Below are 23,766 nucleotides of genomic sequence, written 5' to 3'. Positions count from 1 at the left end.
CCTCTCGTTGTTATATGACGACATGTTTTCAAATGTTTCGCGAACTAGAGCCACCAGCTGGTTCAAGCCATGCTTGTAGCGCGACGGAGTGCTGCAAAGCTCGAATGTCAGACAGAAGAGCGATCAGTTTCGCGATAAGAAAGGGTCGTGTTGACCAGCGTTGTTGGACGAAGCAGTGAAACGCCAGCAAAACTTTATCGACGATATCGCGTAGCATATTTACGTGACTGGGAAGAAACCCACTGCCGAGTGCATCTGGCGAGAGCAGAGCTAAGGTGGACAGAAAAGCCAATTCATCAGTACCGATACCCAAGCGGAGTATCAAACGACCTGTTGATGAAAATAACTGAAGATGAGGACGTTTAAAATGAAGAAGAAATACAAAATTATTGATTGCCTAAATTGGCAAGACGACTGGTTGTTGCGCTGCCCAGGAGAGTGGAAGACAGGCAAGACAGTGTCACTTCAGCGCCAGGTGGAAACAGAAAGGACTCACGTTCGGGACAAAAGCGGAAAGTGACCCGCAAAATCTACGCAAATGAAGGGGGTACCATGAGAGGATGTACATACAAAATTCTATTTTTACTTAACGTTCTTACCATCGCGTCCAGAGCGTTCGATTTTAACAAATGCGTACGTAATTCAGGAGGTAAGATGGCAACGAAAGGTAAAGAATGAGCAAAATGTTGGATTGGCTTGAAATCCACGCTTGCTGAGATCCCCACCTGGTGGCCACAGTTGATCTGGGCCTAACGACAAAACGGCAGCGTACTTTTAAGAAATTCCATATTATTACAGGTATATTGCTACAATGCGACTTAACAATCAGTTCCTTTACCCGAGATGTGAAAATTTCTGAAACGGTAGTAAAGGTAGCTGACTGAGCTGCCGCAACAAACCCCATCCATTCCAATACGTCTGTCGGTGGAATTGACGGTGGGCGATGCGTTGACGTCGAATGCGTTTGCAGCAGCTGGCGGTTGCGGCGACGCTTTTTGTAAGATTCGTATGCTATATTTAAAATATATATATATATATATTGCATCCGCAAAATATTACGAATAAGTTTGTTTTACCATCACCGTAAACCATTCCAACTTCGTAGCATCGACGTAACCGACAAGCTCGACATTTGTTTCGAGTCAAGCGGTTAACGACACAGTTCGAATTGTTGAAGCATGTGAACACAGCATCTTCTGGGTTCCGTAAATTAGCTCGCCGGAAGAAGCCCTACCCAAACGATGTGTAATGTATCCATTTTTCAGTAAATTTTGGTCTAATGTTAATACCTTGCAACCTTCGCAAGCGACGACTCCGTAATGGATACCGCAGCTAACGTCACCACACACACTACATGGCGGCATCTCTAAAGTGTTGTAGGGGTCTTCATCTGTACTTGCATCGCTTTCGTTAGAATTTTTCCTGTAAGTGAATGATAGACTCGGGTTCTAAAACATTAAGAAGTGAGTTTTACGTTGCGTACCTTTTAACGGCTTTTGATTCGTCTGATTGCTGTGATTGGCATGGCTGAGATTGGCATAACTGCGTTTGGTACGAAAGCGACTGATGTAGCTGTGATTGATATGGCTGAAATCCGACGGAACTCGTGGAGCAATTACTGGTGTTGCTGCTATTGTAGTAGGCTGGCTGAGACACAATTGCACGGGGCGTAAACGACGATGAAGTAGGAGAGACGCCCATCGCAGGATAAGGTTCCGATGTTGTTGCACCCACTTCTTGATGGTAACCGGTCGAGTACGCCACTGAACCTTCTGTTAGCTGGATATCAGGACATTGTTGCTGCTGAAAAACGTTACAAGGATGATGATCCATAAAATGCATGACACGCATTCCGTTTGTAATCAAATTGTCGTAATGAGTCTCCACGCCGGCATCGCTGGCCGGCTGTGAAAACGGGCGCTCCTGTAGCAGACAACAAGCTTTTCCGGTAAGATCAAATAACTTTCATTAATGTATAACGTAATGGATTTACCAGAGAAGGCAGAGAATAATGAGGCTTGAAAACCACTGATTGGTGTTCGGCGGCAGGTCGATAAAATGCAGTGAGATTGGCATCAAGTCTAGGGTGAGGTTGATAACTTGCCGCTAGAGTTGATGATGCAGACGACAATGAGGATGACGGTCGGGAAGACGAAGCGTTCACGTTGTCCTGAGAAGTTGTCTGAGTGAGGTCAATGGAAGCATGCATTGCTTCTGCAATGAATTCCATAGTGTTTTATTTGTCACCGTGTTTTCTAATTTCGTCCCTGCTGTTGTTAAAAATCGATTAACAAAAACCACGGCACGCTATTCTTTGATGGTGGACGTTCGCTTGGTCATGGTCGCATGCCAAATGACCCAACTGCTCTCAGGTCGGTTGCCACAATGCGGTAAAGAATGTGAAGTGAGTTCAGACAAAACGAAGAAAAACAGAAAGAAAGAAAAAGAAATGGGATGGGATGAGGCAGAACTGAATGGCTTTGACAGAAAACAAAACAGAAAAGATGCTAATTTTACCCTCCCACCCCTCTCAACCTACAAAAGCAAAATCCAGGAAAAATCTGTTTTTCTTCTTTTTAGTTTTTTTTTCCGTAAATCCTACGCCAAAGTAACAAATCAGAGCCTACATTCAAAATGTGAAATACGTGCTTTCTAATCAGTATACAATTATTGTATGACTGACTAAAGAAAAACAACATCGAGGTGCTTTCGAACTTGACATGCAACGAAACACACCACCTCTGGCGTAAGAGTTTTGTTAATCTGTTTGTCTCCCTCCCTTTTGAAAAGGTTCGACCTTGGCAATTTCCTAGAGGGCTAACAACATACCGGCATCACTTATGGATTTATCTTATTTAATCAACGGTAAAGGGCTGCTAGATAAACCTGCCATATTGATAGAGACATATGAAATTCTTTATGTTTTTATAGCTAGAGAAATATTTAAAAAAACAAGTGACGGAAGATTCTCTGGAAATATTATTAGGAAGGGCAGTCAGTACAATCACACGGTTGAACCAAAGCGTGTGCCAAGAAAACACGACCAAGGCTACAATGACGTCCTCGACTGGACCAACAACATACGAAAGGTGACTATTTTTTCAGGGCATTCGGTTTTCTCGCTGGAATAAATGTCATTTTTATCACTTCTGGTATAATGCTAGAAAAAAGGTGGCAGTAGGCGAATCCATACTTTGTATTTTACTATCAGTTACAAATAAGGAGAAACTTTAATTGATCACGATGGAACCATGGGACATCGTGCTATTATACTTGGTGAATGATGGTTGGACAGCCTGCAAAACACGTAAAGGGAAGTAGTTTTTTTTTCCTGAAATTTATTATTTGCTGTGTATATATTAAAACTTACGACAGATTTCACAATGCTTCTCGTCTGTATTATCACCACATCCGTCCTGGCCTGTGCATAGGACCTGTATATAGGAAAATGATATTACGCTAACATTCCATTCACGCTTTATAGTTTTCTGTTTTTAGTTACAGCTGCACTTCTGCATCTTCCATTGGCGCATTTGACGGGGCAATACTCGCCGGACTTCTTTTTCCGATATTCCCGTTTGCATGCTTTTTCTGGCTCATCGCTACCATCACTACAGTCAACAATCGAATTGCAAAAAGCGTGTTCCGGTACGCAGGTTCCGTCGTTACATTTAAAACTGTTTCCTGGGCAATCTGGAGTTTGTAAAACGGTAGGAATACGCGTATCAGTATTACCGGTTTCAAGAGATATTATCTAATTCCTCTTTACCTTCGCCATCTTCTACCTGACATCGATCTTCGTCTGATCCGTCGGCACAATGTTGAATTCCATCGCAAATAAACATTCCCGATATACAATGAGCTCCACAGGGAAAAGAACCAGTTGGACAGGGACGTTGACGACAATCGATTTCATCAGATGCATCCTCACAATCAGCATGCCCGTTACAAGTTAATGAACGGCTGATGCAACGTCCAGAAGACCTACACTGTTTAATTACACCGGCCACCGTTAATTATCCTTTGATTCTCGAACGGATATGGATATTGTTATTCTTGGAGCAAACCTGGAAGGTGAGAGGATGACAACCAGTGTTGTTTCTACCGCATTGCATTTCACCGGCGATACACTGACAATAGCCGTCGATACAGCCGGAATTGAAATCAGCAGCTTGACATTGAGCCCATGATGTACACGGCTGGCCGATGCTCGCTCTCTGGTTGAAATTAAGTTGGTTCTCGTTCAAACCTGTTAATTGACATGTAGAATTAACATACAAAATCGTGGCCAACATTCAAAAGTAGATGCATTTGAAAAAAAAAAAAAAACCTTTAAGAGTGGCAACACATCGATTGTCGGTCCAACCGATAGTGAATCCGTAGTCGCAAACGCAAGTAGAGTCGTGACACAAGGAATTTTTAATATGAGCTTTACATTCGGCAGAAGTGGAACACCGTGAACCGATAACTAAGAGAAAGATGAAGACAATGTGTTTTTTGTTTGAATAGTATCGTGTACAATAAATTAACAGTACCTAGTCGTGGCTTGATGCAACTTTGGCCAAAGTGCTCAGCTGATTCGTCGCAATAGCAACGACCATATACATTTGGAATGATGAACTTGCAGTAGGAATGTTTATCAGATAAACGGCATTGATCGTCACCGAAGCATTTGTGTCCTAAACGTGCCGCTGTGTTCAGGTAAAAATGGATTCAATTTAGATCTAACCCCAAACAAATTTTAATTCAAGTTGACGAACGTGGAAGACAAAGATGACGACGATAAGGAGCATAGCCCCTGCTACATTGACATGTCCCATCTATGCATCCTGAATTGGGTACGCGTAAACTGCACTGAGAATGAGCAAAGCATTCAAATCCGAGTAGAGCAGCTACAATCAGAGCAAAACGGTTAACGGTATGAGACAATCATATTCTTTAATGACTTTTTTTTTCAAAGCCTACTTGGAAGACAGGTTGTGGCATTTTGAGCCATGTGAAATGGCAGACATGTGCAGACGCCATGATGGCAAACGCTATCGCGATTTCCACGCCGACAGGCACCACTCGAAACACAAGCTTCTCCCAAGTAACGTGTACTGCTGATGTCGTTGTGTTCAAGTGTGTACCTTTCTGTCCTGTTTGTTTCTCGTTCCACTAATTTTCCTTTGGACAGACCTACCTACAGGTAACGAACTTTTCTTACTTGCCCAAACATTTGAATACAGAGTTTACATGGTGAAAAGTGATTATAATGAACTTGAATTTTTAAAAAGCTATTAAAACTTCTGCAAAGAAGTTTAAAGATTAGTTGTAAAATTTTTACTATCTTGAATTTTTAAAATTCTAATGTGTTACTTGAGTTTAGTTCTATACTTAACCACAAGAGGGAACTTGTAGAATGTTTATGCTTTCTTGCCTCATTTCAAAAGTCGTCTGCGCAACGCTTCTTTTGCAAAGCAACGCCTTTGAAGCATGTAAAATGTCCATAAGCAGAGTGATGTTCTAACAGTCAGGCATTAAATCTTTAAAATATAGTCCTCCACAATCAGGTTTAACAACTAATAATTCGACTTCTAACGACAGGTAATTAGCTATAACCAGAATCAGATTCTTCTTTATTCAAGGACGTATATCAGTAAAGAGCAAGATACGAAATTTGTAAAAAAAATTATCTGGAAGGTCATTTGCATGTTTCAAGAGGTTCATTAAACCTTCAGAGCACTTTTCGCTTGTTCGTGTGTAACCATTCTATTAAGGCTCAGATTTTTGAATTCCAACGAGCCGTGGCGAGCTAGGGTACAAAAGAACGCACTACCACTACTGCAATGACTTGGAACTTTTTAATGGCAGTCCCCCCTTTCCCTTCTTTGCCTAGAGAGAAGAATAGCAAGGGCGTCATTTTCTATTTATCTAAGTCTCGTTCTTAACAAAGGAATCTTAAGCGAATCCATTGTGCTTGAATTATTATAGAAATCTTTTCGAGTTAAATTTATTTTTCTGGTCAGATGAGGCTATGAGGAATAGATGAACCTTTAATTCAGCTTCGAAATTAACGTCGTGCTCGTAAGTTTGCTTCCTGTTACATCCATAAGTAAATGGAAGCAGATAAAGTCAGGTGTCGATAGAATGGCTAGTCTAGTTTACGAAAAAATTAATTTCAGTCCGTACCACTTAAGGAGTAAAATTTCCATGTTATGGTTTCTAATGAGAAACCAAGCTGGGAACATGTTATGCAAATCGCCCCCAGCTGTGTGTCGTACCTCAGTTTACTGCAGTAATTGAACAAATTGGGGCATGTATTACTTCACTGTTGCGTGTCCAAGGTTGAAAAAAAAAAACAACAGTAACGCACAACAGTGGTGTACGTGTTGCAGTTTTGCATCGTAATGGGCTAAATGCTTTTGACAATGATTTGAAACTTTAAAATATATGCCTTTAGCAGAATGTTAACTCGTCCCTGCCTTGTGACTTAAATCTGTAAGCAATGACCTACTATTTAGAGAACTTTTAACGTAATCATTGACGTAAGAATTTTATCTTTGTATTGGAACCTCAAGTGGGATCGTCGAATACCTTATAGATTAAAGTACATTAAACCGGATCTTTTCAGAATTGCTTAAAGGCTACCTTATCCAGAGTGTTAAGTATTTTCGAGAATAAAGTAAAGAACATATCACTGAACCGATAGCCATTTAACGTTACTTATGAGGATCCGTTTCTCTACCACTCAATCTTAAACGAAAATTTCGGAAAAAAGCGTAATTGATTTTAGAACTTACCGTCATCAATGTCAATAAGAAGAAAATTTGTCCATTCATTTTCGGAAAATTTCCTGTAATATGAAAAAAGAAATCTAGTTTAATTTTGAAAGTAGGCTACCTTGCAATTAAAACACATGCAACAGCATTTTACTAATAGACTACGGATGAAGACTTTACCTAGTTATCAGTACGGATAAGTAGGTAAAAGCAACGTCTCACGCCATAAGATTTCTCTTCGTCAGACAGCATAAGGTTCCGTTAAATTAAAAGTTTTGTATAACGTTCCGGCAATAAATAACACTGTCTTTTACGTCAAGCTGTGCTTGAAAAGGTTCACGTGTTTTCAGTATGTTAGGGTAAAGGAGGAGGTAAATGTTAACGGGTTGACAAGTCTGTAAGCGACCCGCCTTTCAACAAACAAAAGGGCAAACGGTTAACACAGATCAGAAACGCAAAAAAAAAAACTCTTTCTTTGACAAAGCTCCCTTGTTTGTCAACAATTGTAAAAATCATGCTTGTAAAGAAAAATAAAAAAATCGGTATAGTTCCTTCGTTGCGGCGAACGTTATACGTTGAAAATACAGTGCCTCTGGTAACGGTTACAAGATAAATTCACACAAATGTTTGACAGATTGGCACGACTTGATTAATTCATCGTGCAACGCCGTTACAAAGAAACCAAAACACTCAAACGGCTGTTTGAAATCAATTTGCAATAAGAATTTCTCGTTTTAATTCAATGAAAAATCATTCCATGATTTAGATTAGCTTTTAACGCAATAGTATTTTAGTTATATTTACGTGATTCTTCGGTTACCTTGATCTTGAATAGTATTATCTATTATGTTGGTGCTTCATTGCGGCATGTGCTCCGTGACCATTTATTCAGGTAATACAGTCATCGTTTTACAACATACCACTGTGGTATGTTGTATAAAGTATATTATAAAACGATGACCGAAGATGATATGGATTATTACCACTGCTGTAGGATTTACACTGTACTGGTTTGAGCTAACTTTGACTAGTTAATTTTTAGCCTTAAACTTGCCTAACTTATTTTGTCGTTGAGTTGTCAAGGGCTTACGTAGAACTATAGGGAAATTTTCTAGTCTCAAGAGCGTTCGATTTGGGAATAGCTCCCACGCGCGTTCTGCTTTCGACAGACATCCGTAAAAATAGATTCAGAATCAAATATGAAAATTAATGTAATTTACAGCCCCTCATAACTACTGATCGCAATGGAAAACAACGCAGCAGCAAATTTTCGAGATTCACATCTCATGCCGTTTCATGCAGTCAGAATTACTGGTTAAGTACCTCTATAGCAAACAAGTATAGACTACACCTAGATGCTCTTTAGAGTTCCCGGAATGCAAAACTAGCAAATTAGATTGCTGATGAAAAAATCACGCCTATATATACAGTACTCACAATGTTTGTAAAGAGGAAACAATTCAGCAGCCAATAGGGATTCACTTGAAAATATCTTGCTGAGCCGTTCCCTGCAATCCACTGGTTTGGTTGAATAACAATGTCTCAGTGAGGACACTAAGGTGCTCTGCGCTCTACCTTTATCTGAGAACTAACTGACGATGTTGGAAAATCGCGCATAGAAAAACCATCACAAGCATCGTGTTTTTCACGAGAATCACACTGCTTGTAGTTTGCTTCATTTGCCTTTCTGCCCTACCTTCACGCTCTGTTGTAGCGTTAAAAAAACAGGAAAAGCACACAGTGGAAAAGGTGACGGATCACGGCGCAATATCAACAAAAGGCCGTGCTACGCTACTTGACTAGAAACCGTTCCAGCAGTCACTTGAAAGCGCTAGATTCAAGAGCTATCTTAAGCGACAAAGCAGAAATAATTTTTTGTTCGCAAAAGGCTTATGCGTTCCTATAGATAATGGTATGAAGCCCGGCATAAAAAATCACATTGAAATCCCTTTTAGATTACCTGGAAGTATGAAACGATGTTGCGTTAATTGGCAGTATTGAATGGAAAGAGATTATTTGAAAAAATCTTTATTAAATTCAGATGACTGGATGAAAAACTGAGAAATTAAGTACGTGGCCAATGTCAAGAGTTAGCCAATGCATTCCGGTAAACACGAATGAAAAAAAAAAAATAAAATAAACAAAGAAAAAATGTTGCGCGGACAACTTAAGGTAGCCTTAAAGTATCCTTCATACCTGCCCGGATGGGGATCATATTGCTGTACTATATGATCCCCATCATTACATCAGCTGATAGCTCTTACCTCCCTAATTCAGTCTTGGTTGGATTTACTGGCCAATACCATACCTACACTAGACGTTTCGAGAAGTAATTGCTTGCTTCGGAACAGGCGAAGAGAACATGTTTGACAAAAAAAGCAATTTTTTTGAAATACTCACTTTCAACACAAACATAACATTATTTTTTTTTTTTTTTTTTTTTTTTTTTTTTTTTTTTTTTTTGTAATAATTAAAAAAAATTTTTTTTTTTTTTTTTTTTTTTTTTTTTTTTTTTTTTTTTTTTAATTATTAAAAATTTTAAAATTTTTTAATTTTTTTTTTTTTTTTTTTTTTTTTTTTTTTTTTTTTTTTTTTTTTTTTTTTTTTTTTTTAATTTTTTTTTTTTTTTTTTTTTTTTTTTTTTTTTTTTTTTTTTTTTTTTTTTAAAAAAAAGGATATTGGGGGTATGGGGGTGAGGGGGGGGGGGGGGGGGGGGGGGGGGGGGGTGGGGGGGGGGGGGGGGGGGGGGTTTTTTTTTTTTTTTTTTTTTTTTTTTTTTTTTTTTTTTTTTTTTTTTTTTTTTTTTTTAATTATATTTTTTTTTTTTTTTTTTTTTTTTTTTTTTTTTAATTTTAAAAAAAAATTTATTTTTTTTTTTTTTTTTTTTTTTTTTTTTGGGGGTGGGTAACGTTCGTTCATAAAATGTTTTATTTTTCCCCATTTTCCGAGACAAAAAAATTTTTTTTTTTCGAATTTTCGAGACAGGGAAAATGGGGAAAAATAAAACATTTTATGAACGAACGTTACCCAACCACTAAAAATATGAAATAATTCACACGATATGCTGAATTTTTGCGCTTAATTTACATGTACATACCAAAGTGATACCGTGCATGATTTCATTTAAAATGACGGTGTGTGAAGCATTGGATCAGTAGGGAAACCCCAAATTATTATATTATCGGACTCAGCGCCACCATGCGGCATGTCACGCGCATCGCTACAGGGGGATATAGGCGTTAGGGGTCTTCCACTTCGTTGTCTATGTTTTTACATTCGAGTTCGACCAGATACGATTTACGAATCTGTTTCATGATCTATCTATCGCATTCGTTATACATTTATTTTCATCGTTAATACGATCAGCCAACTCCTCAACTGCAGCTATTTCTGCAGAACTAAATTTATGAAGGGTGATCACTTAATCACTTTCATTAGTTGTTGGAGGTTGCAATGTAAACAAGTAAGAAATTTCAAATTTTGTCCTTTCAGATACAGAAGAGTGTGTGCATAAGGTATGAAAGATATCCATGTCACGAAATACACAAACAGATGGACGTGGTCCCAAGCATAGTAACCACGGGCACAGCTATGAGAGAATGAGTTTGTATGTATTTATTTCTACTTTCAAAGGATTTTTCAACTCAGGTATGTGATCTCCTTTTCAGTTTTTTTATCTTTATGAAATGTGTTGTAGGAGAAACTTTTTAAAAGTTTATATTTTATTTGTAACATTGTCTCCCTTGTTATTAGGTATATGAGACACTGAATCAGAGTAATGAACTACTACTGTCTCTTTCTATCGTGTCATTTCTCACTGACAAAGTTTCATCTTGCTTTAGCCAAACATCGCACCAAATGGCAAGCCTCTTTTACTTGAGTTCCTCATGAATTGAAGTCCACAAGGAATGCCTCCGCAACAGCAAGATCAACGAAACCATCATCAAACTCAACTGCTGTATTTTGACTTGTTGTGTAATTATTTTTTGGTATAATATTCTTTCTTTTTAATTGCAGAATCTTCACCTACTTTGTGTTGTCAACACTCAACTACTAGTTTCTTACAGATCCAGTATTTGATGTTTCTACACGTAGCCAACCATCAACAACCATGAATCTAGTCTTCACAGCTTCCCTTCTTTGCCAGCAATCATCAATTAACTTCAGCATCATAGCATGGTATTATAAAAAATTTATTTTTACTTGGCATTGTAACAGATTTTTTTTTGTCATTTTGGAACTTCATAGAAATCATCATTTTCATGTGCCATCTCAATCATTTGCAGCCTTTACTGCTCTTCTTAGGCTGACAACATGCATACTGTTGTGCAAGCCTTTTATTATACTTTTCATGCCATCGCCTCATTATGGTACTGTAATTTAACTTATCCAGTATTCTTATTCTGAGTTTTCATTTTGTATTGTAGAACTGTCAAGTTTTATTTGCATTTACGTTAAAAAAACGCCGTTCAGTAGTTATCATGCCTCCGTATGGGATTAAAAACGTAAGTGGTTAATTGGTTTGCATAAAGTACTATGTCAGTGTTCTAATTTTTGAATTCTAATTTTAGATAATGCCCACAGCCGAGTGAAAGAGGGCATCTCGTAATCTTTGCGGATCCAAAACAGCTGATGGCGATGGCAGTCGGTGCAACGTGGAACTTCTCGTCTGTTTTGGTATTGTTTTGGGTGTGTTGTTTGTGTGAGTTAACCCGTTGGCTGCCACCCATTTTGCTCCCATTTTTTTTTTAGCTGTAGGGACCGCGCGCACTGCTCTGCCCTATGGGGTAGGGCAGTGCTCCGCCGCAAGGCGGTTAGGCAATGCACCAGTAGGGACTTCTCCTTGTTCGATGCGGTGATGGTTTCCTGAGGGTGTGCATTCCCTGTAAAGGTTTCCATCGCCGTGTCACCCCGGACTTGTCTTCGGACAAGTCCCACCAGATCGTGGATCCTTCTGACGACGATGCGTAGATTGTAGAAAACAACCTACGGGTTGAATGGTCTGGCAGCCAACGGGTTAACTCAGTGTATGTGTGTTTGTATTGTAATGTACTTTATTTTATTGTATAACTATGTAATTGAAAACAGTGGTGGAATTGTGGGATGGAGGCGGGACAATAAATGAAATTCCATTTACGTATGTTTTTCATTTGTACTATGTTTTGCAATTCTAACTATTTGAAATAAAAATGACATACTTCGAAACACAATCATAATTCACAAATTTTCAAGTTCAAACATTTTTTTACTAAGTGATCTTTTTATTCATGAACAGCAAAACTTTCTAGTTCATTCTTCGACCGTTGAGTGTGGTGTTTTAACACCTACTTCAGTTAGCCAACGGCAAAACACTTTCACACACATAAACGAAACTGCCAAAACTATAAGCTAAAAGAATCTTCAGAAATTACATCTTGGTTAGCCATGTTTTACTCAATCTAACGCACACATTCCTCTCTAGCAAAGTCGTGTATTTTACTCTAAGTAAACACCGCTGAATACCAAGCTCCTACCAAATGAAATCTGCGACCTCGCTTTTGTTTGTTTTCTTCAGATCAGCATACTTGATTTTCCATTGTTACGCCCAACATGCTACCGACATAGAAATGTGCTGGAACGAAAGCAGAAACACAGATGCCGGCGCGACTGCTGAAGACTTCAGGTATTCCACCAAGTCCAAATCATCTCCTCTCACTGATGGAGAGCTCTTTCTTCCCTCAGTGTGGTCTTCCATCGCAGCATGTGTTGAGTAGTTGAGAATCGTGAAGCTTCATCAGTAATTTACTATCATCTGCAAACAATTCTTTCGTTAATTAGCAGTCATGGCAAATCGTTAATTCATCAACGCAATTAATTCGCTGTTTCTCCGTGAGAGTGAAGATTCTATACTATCTTATGCATCCTTTTGGTCAAATTCCTCCGCAACATTCTGCATGCCATTTCCTCTAAAACAAGTAAGATTAACGCCAACTTAGCGCATAATGGATCGGAGCTACGCGATAGGGAAAAATCTGCATAAAAGAAAGAAAACCCGGATGATGGGTGAAAATCAGAAGTTACTACATTTCTCAAAAAGCAGTGTAGACCCGAAGTGTTTTACGCAATTAAGAACTCGCACATACGAGAAATTGAAATACTAACAAGATAGATTTTGTTTGGACAAAAAGAGCTTTAACCAAAGCGAAATAAGAACTACAAGTTAGAACTACAAGCTTGTGTAAACATTGGGATGGTGTCAACACCTTTCACATTCAGGGGCCTGAGCGGTTCTATAAAAGGAACTTTACCTTCCTGAACCCAAACGATGCAACTCTGAAACGAATTGCATCACGAACATTTGTCAACTTTCTACATTACGATTCAAATCAAAATATGCAAGGAGACAATTTTAGCGAATCAAACAATTAGCAGATAATGCATTTCGGATACCTAAACCTTCCCGTAAACTGGTTACTCATCGTACTGTACAATTTCACAGTCATCCTGTCCTCCGTCACCTTCCGAGCACCGTTCCACTGCCTTTCGCACCTCCAGTTTGCGTAGCATGCTTACCTTAACCATGTTCAGCTTCAGACCATTTCATATTTCATCTTTTGTCTACCAATTTCCATGACCTGAAAATTAAAAGTACCATTTGTTTAATTGTTCCAAATGATAATTAAAAACAAAACTTATGAGCTGCTATGCTAAACAAAGTTTGTCAGCAAAACATGTTACTGGATAATTCAATTTTTCCCATTCATTTTCTACATTTGTGAAATCAGTCTTAAAATTACAGAACAAGAAATTTTAATTAAATTTTGAATGTTCACAGTTCCTATGGGGATCAATTGAACACATTTTGCAGATTAGCAAGCAAATTAGTGAAGTACTTTGACATATCAAAATCAGACTTCCCACAAATATGTTTCAACATACATTAAGAAGTGCTAGAATTTTATACCATTATTAGCAGGTAATGAAACAGCAGACAAGCAAAGCAAAATCTTAAAATGGCCACCTGTCTGGTGTCTGCCTTAAGGTTGACTTGAATGTACAACACCTTTAAAATATTAACAAGTACTCAACAGTAGGATAAGCATTAAAATGTTTGTGAAATCAGTTTTGAAATTGCATAACAAGAAATTTTAATTGATTTTTTATGTTCACAGCTCCTATGGAGGTTAAAGCACAGTTGCAGACAAATTGCAAAATGTGTTCATTGATCAAGATATGGAAGTGTCAATAGATCTTTGAAAAAAAAAAAAAAAACATTGTAAAACAGAAAGTTGTTTGGTCAAGCAGATAGGACTAAGATTGTGAAAAATTATCTCAAACATCTCCACCAAAATGTTAATAGAGCTAACGAAATAAGAGCTAACGAAATACCTGAAGTCCTGAACAACATTCTCGGAGAAATGAGAAATCCAACATTCATAATGGCGTCGGATACGGATATACTTCAGAAACATGGGCTTTCCTGCGATGTTGCCTATTTGAGGACAAAAGACACAATATTTATAAAAATGAATTTAAAACATTTATATATATGTATATATATAAAGTGTCGATATTTTTGGACTGGGAATCTTTGAAAACCCTGAAAAATTCTTAATTGTATAAGCTGTAAATAAGAGAGCAATGGTGAAGATTGAAGACCAACATCTGCATTAGAATCACTAGTTTGATAGTTGATACACACCTTGCATTTGTTTGCTAAATTGAGAACTAAAAAAAAAAACAGATTAAAAATGTTACTCTAAGATCAAATGAAAAGATATATGTACAGTACCTTTAACTGAATATGCTGGATTAATACAATGAGAAATGCTTTGAACTCAGAAGTTCCAGATCATCAGTTTCAGATCACTGCATAAAAATAAAAGGTAAAATCTATTTTCCCCCGGCAGCCGGGGGGCACAAATGTCAAAATTCACAACCATGGCCTGTGGTAGAGTTACTGTTTATGACCCTTAAAGGATGAGTTTTAAACAAAAAGAAAAGCAACACGATAATAAAGTCTTCAATTCTATCCTCTTCTATGTAAGGCGAGAAATAACCTTGGATTTGCTACCAGAAGCCAATCAGAATCCTTTTCTTTGACTCGACGTTGCCGATTAGGGCCAATCAAGAGAGGGAGGATACGACGTATCGCCATCTAGCGCTACGAATAGAAGAATTTGAGTGATTGTATCTCCTTAAATAATAACAATTTACAGAGGACAGGGAATAAGCTCCGTGGGATTACACCATGTCCCTGTCAGCCGGTAGTTAATAGACAATTTTGACTTTAGCGCCCCGGCAGCCGGGGGGAAATAGGTGTGACTAATAACCTTTCGGTAATCCTGCGTAATAGCCCGAATATCAGCGTTTTTTTTTCCCCGAATAATACGCCGATGAGTCCATGAGGGAGCCAAAATTTCGGCTGTGCTGGTCGAATTGACTTATCTGTATACTTTAAAGTCAGAGCAACACCGAGCTTTTCTCCGGAGACCTATAAAAATACAAATAGAAAGTAAATGTTTAAGAAGTCATCGAAAAAGAAACGCAAACTACGAAATAACATAAAACAGTTTAAAATTTTAAGTTACTGCAGCACTTAGAGTAATTCCTTCTTTTTTCCATATTAGTCGGTGGCATTTCCGCAGTATCCAATTTTCTTGCAAGTTGGCGGCTGTACCAGCACTCTTTGGACCGATTCTGCATTTGTGGTGGGATTTCCGCACTAATGCGCTCACTGTGGCACATTTACAATTCGTTTCTCTGCTAAACTGGATTTAAAATATTTTTTTAAATCCAACCTATAAATGTTACAAGTAAAAATGTGTGTAAGTAAGTAATGAAGAATTTCTCAATTTAACATAAATATTTTTATGTTTGACTTTTGGCACATCACCTCTCTCTTCTGCAACCGAAATTTCGTCCTTTTGCATAATCGGCGATGGAATGTTAGCTAATACTCCAGACCCTTCAGTAACTGATCTGATTTTTCCGTTGTGCGTGGCGAAAACGAAGTAATGACAAATTTTCGGTAACCCGAATTAGTTGGAAATGAAGAGCCAAAAGGGACTGAATCAACTAATTCAGTGAGTTCATTAATTAAGCTTTTTCAGTGCAACAGATGGGTTGAAGCCAATTTCGATCAATGAACTGATTTTCACTGGTACGACAGACTCGGTTTTTTCGCTAAAGTTTTATCATCTTTTAGCAGAGATATAACCAAATAAACAGCTGATCAAAGTAGGTGTTCTATCACTCCACCACCTAGTGGATTTCTGCAGAAAAGAATTTCAATTTAAAAGTCTGAATTCTTACTGTTTAACAAATACTTCACATGGAGCCACAAACGTCTGTGATGAAACTTTAATGGCAAAACATCAACTAAATACTTCAGAAAGATACATGCCTTAAGTAGAAATATTTGTTTCCTTGTCAGTGTCATTTCAAAGTAAAACTTCTACTTTCTTTCAAAATTTTTTATTGCCGTCCATGCGACTATGCAACAGATCAACTTTGACTGTTTTGCATAATGGGATGTCAAACAATGTCTCACAGCAGAAAAATAAGTTTAGTAGCTAGGGATCGACCCCGAGCCAATCAGCATTTCCAAAAGTATTTCGAGGCTTCGGCGCGGGTATTCCAGAGAGTACAATTTTTCGCCCCAAACCCAATAACCGTTGAATCCTTAATCGGGGACTCAATCCCAATTGCAACTAATCGATTAATGCAAGATCTTATTACAAAGCACATTTTGAAATAAAAAGATTATCTTCGTAAAATAAATAGCATAGATGAATGCATGTTGAAACCATAAACTTTGCTAATTAATAAATTGAACCCATTGTGTTAAAACCACTTGGAAGTTGAAAACTAATAGGCAATTCACCACAACAGTTAAAATCAACACCAATTATGGCAAAATTTTAAAAATTAATGTCACTGTGTAACGAATTCATATTTCAAATGGTTGGATGCAATTTAGTTCAAGATATACCAACTACAATAAATATCGGATGGAACACTGAGTTACACTTAACCTGTAAATAGTTATACTACACATTATAAATTCAGATAGAGAATCAATATTCAAACCCACTTACTGATTGTGAAATGTTAGAATTGATGGTTTGGTCGTGGTCTATAAACTAGTTTATAGACCATGGCTTGGTTATCTTTCTGTGACAGACATGGGGAAAAATTGCTCCCTTACACGAGACCATTAATAGAAATAGGGATATGAAATCATCTAAGAAAAATATGGTTATTGAAATAAATCAAAATGAGTTTATTCCATGTTTTACTATCCTGCTGGAAGTTTTTTACTAGTGATAAGGCACTTCTCCATCACAGTTACCTGACTAATGCCAAATTCCATTGTTCTGAAGTCATGTCAAGTCAACACTGACAAATTCATGTGAAGCTTCCTTAACAAAATTCAATTTTATCTTAAACCTCCATATACAGATTTACTAATGAGAAGCTAAACTAAAATTCAGCCATTGCAGTTAGAATGCAATTTAGAACTGCACTAGTCTTTAGTAAATCGTAAGTTGACCAATAAGAATTGCTTTTACAAATACTGGAAAAAGCATAGTTTTCAAGAGGACGGGAAAACCAAGCCGAACAACCAGAAGCATAACCAAAAATAAGTCAAACAAAGAAAATAAAATACACACAATAAGTACTTAACAACCACAAAAACACTCAACAAAGGACTTATTACCTCAGGCTCCTGGTTAAGCAGGAAAACATCATTATTCAGACGTAGAACACCACACAAAGCAACGACTAACGTACACCAGACGCCATTGAACACGCGACAGTAAAAACGCCAGGAAGTGGCAGTGTGGCACCAGTAAGCGAAGCAGGTATAATCGTGATGGCAAATGGGGAACACGGGTGGACATAGGATAGCCTACTTTGATAATAATTAGAAGATATAATTGTTATGTCAACTGGTAGACACGGGTGGACATAGCATACATTGATAAATTGACAATAATTATTAAAGTAGGCTATGGTGGTGGAAATAAAGAATTACCCATACCGCCTGTGTGACGCCTCCCGACGAAATGACAATTGACAGCAAAAAAAGTTTTATCAGTTGTCACGATTTCACGAAAGATGTCGTCTCAAGACGGTGTCCCGACATCTTTCGTGGCAATAAAGAAGTATTTATCTATTACTTTGATAGCCTATATGTTTTTCTCATCTAGAGCAGAGCTAATTTAAGCGCAATTTACGCAATACTGACGCTTCCGGTGTTCGCGAAGTTCCTGATAGCCTTGGAGGAAAATAAATCACACAGTGTAATTAAAATTTACCGCTGATTTCGATTAAGTTATTAGTTTTCTCGTTAAACTAGTCGTATTTTAAATAAACGAAAACAATGTGCTGTTAACGGTTAGCACAGCAACGTTATCTATTGTTTTTTACGTTTAGTTTAAAAACGTGAAGGCCAATTGAAACATAAACTTTATTTCCGTGATTATCATTTAATTTTGAATCGAAATCATGTATTTTAAAATAAATCTAAAATTTAGACGAAAATTAAAAAATAATTAGGAGGGAAAAATATGAACGGAGTGAGGGCTTCTAGTAAGCTATCTGACTCATAAATACATAACCTTTTCCCTAAGGCTACTTGGAAACATAAACTATCTGATTAAAAACCTTTTTCCCTAACAATCAACAGAGCACTATCATTGGTCAAATTGATTAAATGGATGTGTTAAAAATGCGTATGATTTACACAAATTCTTTCTCATTTAGCTGTCATGTTTTCCATGGTTACGTTCTGTGGGACAATGTATTCAAGTTAAACGCCATCTAGGGGCAGCCACGAGCATTCGGCAAATCTATTCGGTCTCCTTTGTCTCTTAGAATCAGATAGGCCTGCATTAATACTGTTATTCTACATACCTTACTGTACCGTGAGGACGCGGTAAGTTACCTGGAAACTATACTATTTACAACTGTCCAAAACTAAACTGTTTGACGATATTGGAGTCACTATTGGATCCCCGGTAACATGAACCGGGGCATGAAGAGCTTAACCGATGACATCGCGTTGTCGTGGTATTTGTGCATTATGAAAGGAGATGAGATAGAGATAGTCACAACATCTTATTGAAGAGTAACTATTAAGTTTTATCGTTTGGACTTGGTAACCGAGGACACCTTCTCGGAAAATAACATCGTTGATTTCTTTTGGTTTAGTTTTTATTATTACTTTTTTTTTAATATTAGTGGAAGTTGATCGACACACATGTCAAGACAGGTATGCAACGAATGGTTGTTTTTCTCTTTTATTCCTATAGTTCGCACTGACTATGAAATTTTTCGGTAGTTGCTAAGTGAGTCAGCACGAAAGCATTTCATCACTATAAAATAGTTTCTCCTTTTCTTTTTGTGGTTGCTGGTTTCAGCGGGGTAGTCGTTGTACTACACCGCTGCTAGACGTCGTCAATCCTCCCTCTGAACAGATGGTTCGGCTTTGGTGGTTAAGCCCCCGCTGGAGCCCAACATTCTTCGATGTTTATCTACTGCAATCGATAAATCGTTGTCATCACGCGGGAGCCATTGCTGTCACGAACACACCAGTGTGCAAAGACAGAACGTGTAGTAGTGAAATAAATATTGTTTGTAATTCACGTTTCCGTTGCACCGAGGACACAAGAAGTGCTAGTGTTTTGTTTCAAGTATAATGGTGATCACACGACGAATTATATGATTTAAAGTTTATTATACAAATAGAGGTTAGATCTACGGACATAATAAAAATCGGCCGTAACGACAAAAACCCCTTAGTACTATTACACGTGGCAAACGTTTCCAATTCGTATATTTTTTTTATGTCCTAATACACAAAGAGGCCCAAGTGTTTCGTTTACGGCTTAGCTATATTCCTCTGCGGGCGTCTGCGGGTTCTCACTTCACCGAAACAGAAAGGAAATGGGGTCAAAATGTATCGTGTTTTATTGCATTATTTTAATGTTTGTTTAACGCATTGGACAAAGGGTTTGATGTCGTCAATTGATGTTTGTGATGTAGGTGCGAGTAACATGTAGTTAACGAGTCCCCGTTTGCAGAATCAAAATTATACTGGAAAAAACACATCTGATGTTGATTTCATTAAGAGATAAGTTTGTAGTTAAAGATTGTCAAATTATCAAGCAAAGGGCCTCGGTTGAAAACTAAACAAAGCAGGAACTTAAAAGTTTCAGCTGCATCGCAAGCATGTTATTCATGCCTTCTAAAAACATTCATGAACGATGAATTCAAAATTGTTTTAAAGAAGTGCAACTTCTTTTAGGCTTACACGATAAGCATCTTATGGCTTCAAAACGATGTTTATCAAATATGCCAGTAAATCACTCTAATGAATCCAATCAAAAATAAATCAACGGCTATAAGTGCTTCAACTTTGTTCGTCTCAAGAAGATCCAAAAAGCCAAATCAAGTCGTGCATGTCTCAGATTAATCGCCCTTATAAATATTCGATGATAATGGATTTATTTTTTCTTTCTTTTGATGTAGGTTACGTGCTGTATACCATATATATATATACATCGCTAGTCATGGCTCAACGCTGACGTTCACCGCCATAAATATATATAATCACGAATATAATCACGATGGTCATCCTGAAACTCTTGTGTGCTTGTCATATAAGAAGGAGTCATTAACTCACTATTAGCCAATTCCCAGTTTTCTGTGAAACTTGTTCTGAAAACCAACCGTTGTAATCTGTTGGCTTACATGTTGCACATTTTCACGTTCCAAATTAAACAAATAAAAATTAAAAAACATAGATTAAAAGTTAATAAATTAAAAAAAAAAATCAGGAAAATGTCGAAATTCATATCCGTGCCTTCCAGTGCCTATAAAATGAAAGTGCAACGCGTTCGTATATCCTCACACTTTGCTGTAAACAATGATAATGTCAGTCGAACATGTTTTTAAATTACATAAAATGGAAAACAAGGTTGTAAAAATGCAACCGAAAGGATTGTTTTTGGCTGCTTATTTGTATAGTAGAATTTGGATCGATAAGGTGCTCTGCTTTTACATTCAACGTCAATCGCTTTTAAAATGATGAAAGTGGAATGATGAACGGGATAACGGATGTTTTCGCATCGACGAATGATAATAGCAGAATAATGAATATGTCGAGGGGATAATTGAGTAAGGAGGCAAGTGCTGGAACGGACGGTTTTAAATTTTGTTTTTCTTTCCATTTGATTCCGCGTTGCGGATCAGCGCGTTAGAATTTTATAGGTTATTTGTGGTAAGTGTATTGAATTTTTTACTTATCATTTGCTGGTTGTCTAGCCAATATAAAACGTCCGGTTTGTTTTGTTAGCTCGTTATATAATTTTTCATTTTGCGGAGGGTTACAAGTCTTCGCGGATATTAAACAAGCGTAACGCCCTTGATTGACTGATGCAGTAATACGTTCAACATTTCTGGATCATTGCCAAGTTCCCGATATTGAAGAGGGATGAGGAACGGAAGCTACGAACGCCTAGAAGCTGGTAGTCAAGATAATATTGCACATAAAATACGCCAAAAACCGCTAAAACCTGTTAAGTAGACAGTGCGTCATCGAGATCATTTGCATCCAGTCTATGCTTCTAAATGAGTTATGATTGACGACTGTCAAGTAAAAATATTAAAAAATAATTTTAAAAAACACGGAATTTTCAGTATGCTAAATTATCATAATCACTTGATTAAACACTGGTATGAATGATGGGAGGATAAAATAAAACTGTCTCTAAAATAAAATAATATTACTGATATCTTATTGGAATTAAATCTTATCAGATTTTTCTTTTTCCCTTCACACTAAATTCATCAAAAACCGCAGTCTTCAACAAACCTAAAGTATAATCTATCAATATTCAGCTCTGCCACTATCCTGGCTTAACTAAATGTCTCGGAGCCGGTATAAACAAAGTCAGAAATAGAAGCGCACTGAATTCCGTAATATGCGTGGTGTCTGAATGTTCAACCGATTCTCGAATATATACTTTAGCTCGTAGGCGTAGATCGTCATAAATATACAGTTTTTTTTTTTACCGGAATCGTTTTCTATTTGGGCACATTTCACTTTTATTCTTTTTTTTTTGCGTGATTATATTATAGTTCTTATCGAGATTTTGTCCGTGTGTTAAATCGGAGGAGCTTAATGTGGATCATGCATCGAATGCTTCCGAAGAATTGGCAAGTTTATTCCAGTTTACTTCCTATGGTTATATAGCCTTCGGTATATATGGTTTCATTAGCTATGGAACGTCCCCAAGAGTTTGGGGGAGGTTAAGATGACAAAGTCTTCGTAACTTTTATACGTAATCCGTACTGTACTGCTGACTTGAACCAGTAAAATAGCTGCATATCCAAATCGTGCTTTATCATATAGCACATTTTATATACTGTAGTTCTATAGATTATTTGATTTTCAGACGCTTGTATGCAAGTTGATAAGTATAAGAATTTTTTTATTGTATTTCGGATGCAGCGCTGCATCATGCCTCAAAAATTTATAGCAAAAGTTTGAAACTGATCAATGCGAAATCAAATGAAAAACCGTAAAAAAAAATTATTTGAAATCGACAACGAATTTTTCAGTAAAAACGCGCAATCGCGACAAGACAGGTATTGATCGGTTTTGTTTTTATAGGAGCGACTATAAAGAAATATACAGATATAAAAAATGTATATATAGATATAGAAAGAGCGGTGTCTCCTGATTACTTCAAAAAAATGTTTAAAAGGTCGTTCTGTCTTCTTCTTTTCGGATGACATTGACGAATCGGAAATGGACTGCCGTATTTTTTCACGTCTTCCGGGTTTTCCTTTGAAATGATTAATCAATACGATAAAAGTGTGTTCTCACCGCTGACAGTGGAAAAATTGGTCCTTTTTCACGAGAAAGTAGAGTTACGATAAGATCTGGCTCGAATCCAATTTTACACCCATCAAGAGAACAATTTCAATGATTTTAGAATAACCCTTTCTTATACTCAATCAGAATAAACCGCTGGATCAGATGCGACGAAACGAGTTGTTTGTATTTACTGGAAGAGCAGTTTTGCTATCATTGATATTCGTTGTTAGTGATATCAAACAGGGAAGAAAACTTCTTCATAAAGGTAAATATTTCAATTAACTGTTGTTATACTGAATATTTGATGATGAGAAAGCTAATAGAAGCTGAGGCAAAGTGCATACGCTTTCATAATCCTGCGAAACTTCGACTGCAAAACAAGGAAAGTGCATACGGTGCTGCGGATTGGCATCACTGAGGGGTTTATAACTAAGAACAAATATTTAAAGGGGATTTATTGCTTTCGGTACAAAATCCTATGCTGAAATGGCGGTAAAATGTCCAGATCAAATAAACGTAATCTCATCAGCTGTGTAAAGATAAGTCACACACAATTAGTTACGGAAGAGAAAAAGATGTATTTTAGCCTCTTCAATCAATGTTTTCACCGTTAGATCAACCAACTTTTTAAATAATGAAAATAAATATCCGAATGGCTATCTGTATACTATGGTCTTTCAGCAAACCGTGCGTGCATACCTGACGTCCAATTCCATTGTTAAATTTTTTATCTGAAAATGAATATAAGGTAATCACGAAGGGTGTGTATACCAATGGAATGTAGCTATTTAGTAAGACCTTTGGTAACATTAAAATTCATTTGTAATCGAGGCTGTGTTATACGTCTTGTGTACACTTTCAGGCACTGGAGAAGATCAATGTCAGCCGTGTCAAACTGAAACGCATTGTTCGTTGTTGCGTTTACTCCATCTGGTATAAACAATGTAACAGTTGAACGGTTTTTGCAATGCTGGTCAAGCCTAAATATCAACATCAAAATGAGCCACGCTTCCTGCGAAAGGAATCCACTGTGCTCAATTCGAAATACCTCAAAGCGCAAAGAAAGAACACGCCGGAAATGTATGTTTATATAAGCTGCTTCGCCTACTGGCTTGAAGCCGACGGGAATAGTGT

General features: G+C 37.3%; 1 protein-coding gene and 4 long non-coding RNA genes across 16 annotated transcripts; 2 read left to right on the top strand and 3 right to left on the bottom strand.

Annotated features, from left to right (window-relative positions):
* Positions 1-28: 28 nt before the first annotated feature.
* Positions 29-2,524, bottom strand: LOC116926019 (retinoic acid receptor beta). Its single transcript, XM_032932828.2, is given in 9 exon segments — positions 29-330; positions 398-530; positions 600-692; positions 694-771; positions 839-1,011; positions 1,077-1,230; positions 1,290-1,422; positions 1,484-1,923; positions 1,994-2,524. Coding segments are annotated over 9 exon segments (1,743 nt in total). The 5' UTR covers positions 2,231-2,524.
* On the top strand, positions 2,235-5,295 carry LOC116926855. The gene is made up of 5 exons (XR_004396383.2): positions 2,235-2,372; positions 2,791-2,865; positions 2,932-3,089; positions 3,165-4,918; positions 4,977-5,295. It is a non-coding gene; the product is annotated as an uncharacterized LOC116926855 (long non-coding RNA).
* A 4,708-nt stretch (positions 5,296-10,003) lies between these two features.
* On the top strand, positions 10,004-11,685 carry LOC116926724. 3 transcript variants are annotated; one of them, XR_004396306.2, is made up of 8 exons: positions 10,004-10,174; positions 10,254-10,409; positions 10,515-10,536; positions 10,604-10,719; positions 10,779-10,940; positions 11,010-11,131; positions 11,189-11,266; positions 11,333-11,685. It is a non-coding gene; the product is annotated as an uncharacterized LOC116926724 (long non-coding RNA). The 3 variants fall into 3 exon arrangements; XR_004396332.2 differs by lacking the exon at positions 10,515-10,536; XR_004396268.2 differs by having other exon boundaries at positions 10,515-10,719.
* Positions 11,686-12,214: 529 nt separating this feature from the next.
* LOC116936343 lies at positions 12,215-14,673 on the bottom strand. Of its 5 annotated transcripts, none has more exons than XR_006645163.1 (5): positions 14,533-14,673; positions 14,443-14,468; positions 14,130-14,232; positions 13,191-13,375; positions 12,215-12,772 (listed from the first exon to the last, which is right to left on the bottom strand). It is a non-coding gene; the product is annotated as an uncharacterized LOC116936343 (long non-coding RNA). The 5 variants fall into 5 exon arrangements; XR_006645154.1 differs by having other exon boundaries at positions 12,215-12,552; XR_006645156.1 differs by having other exon boundaries at positions 12,215-13,991.
* Positions 14,674-14,929: 256 nt separating this feature from the next.
* LOC116924526 lies at positions 14,930-17,920 on the bottom strand. Of its 6 annotated transcripts, none has more exons than XR_006645735.1 (5): positions 17,788-17,920; positions 17,464-17,655; positions 15,637-17,319; positions 15,074-15,541; positions 14,930-14,997 (listed from the first exon to the last, which is right to left on the bottom strand). It is a non-coding gene; the product is annotated as an uncharacterized LOC116924526 (long non-coding RNA). The 6 variants fall into 6 exon arrangements; XR_006645710.1 differs by having other exon boundaries at positions 14,936-15,234; positions 15,332-15,541; XR_006645736.1 differs by having other exon boundaries at positions 14,936-15,219; positions 15,332-15,541.
* Positions 17,921-23,766: the final 5,846 nt, after the last annotated feature.

Source organism: Daphnia magna, linkage group LG1 (assembly GCF_020631705.1).
Source record: "Daphnia magna isolate NIES linkage group LG1, ASM2063170v1.1, whole genome shotgun sequence".
In the NCBI taxonomy this organism is placed as follows: domain Eukaryota; kingdom Metazoa; phylum Arthropoda; class Branchiopoda; order Diplostraca; family Daphniidae; genus Daphnia; species Daphnia magna.
Note: the sequence above shows the minus strand (reverse complement) of the source record. Positions and strands in the feature narration are given on the sequence as shown.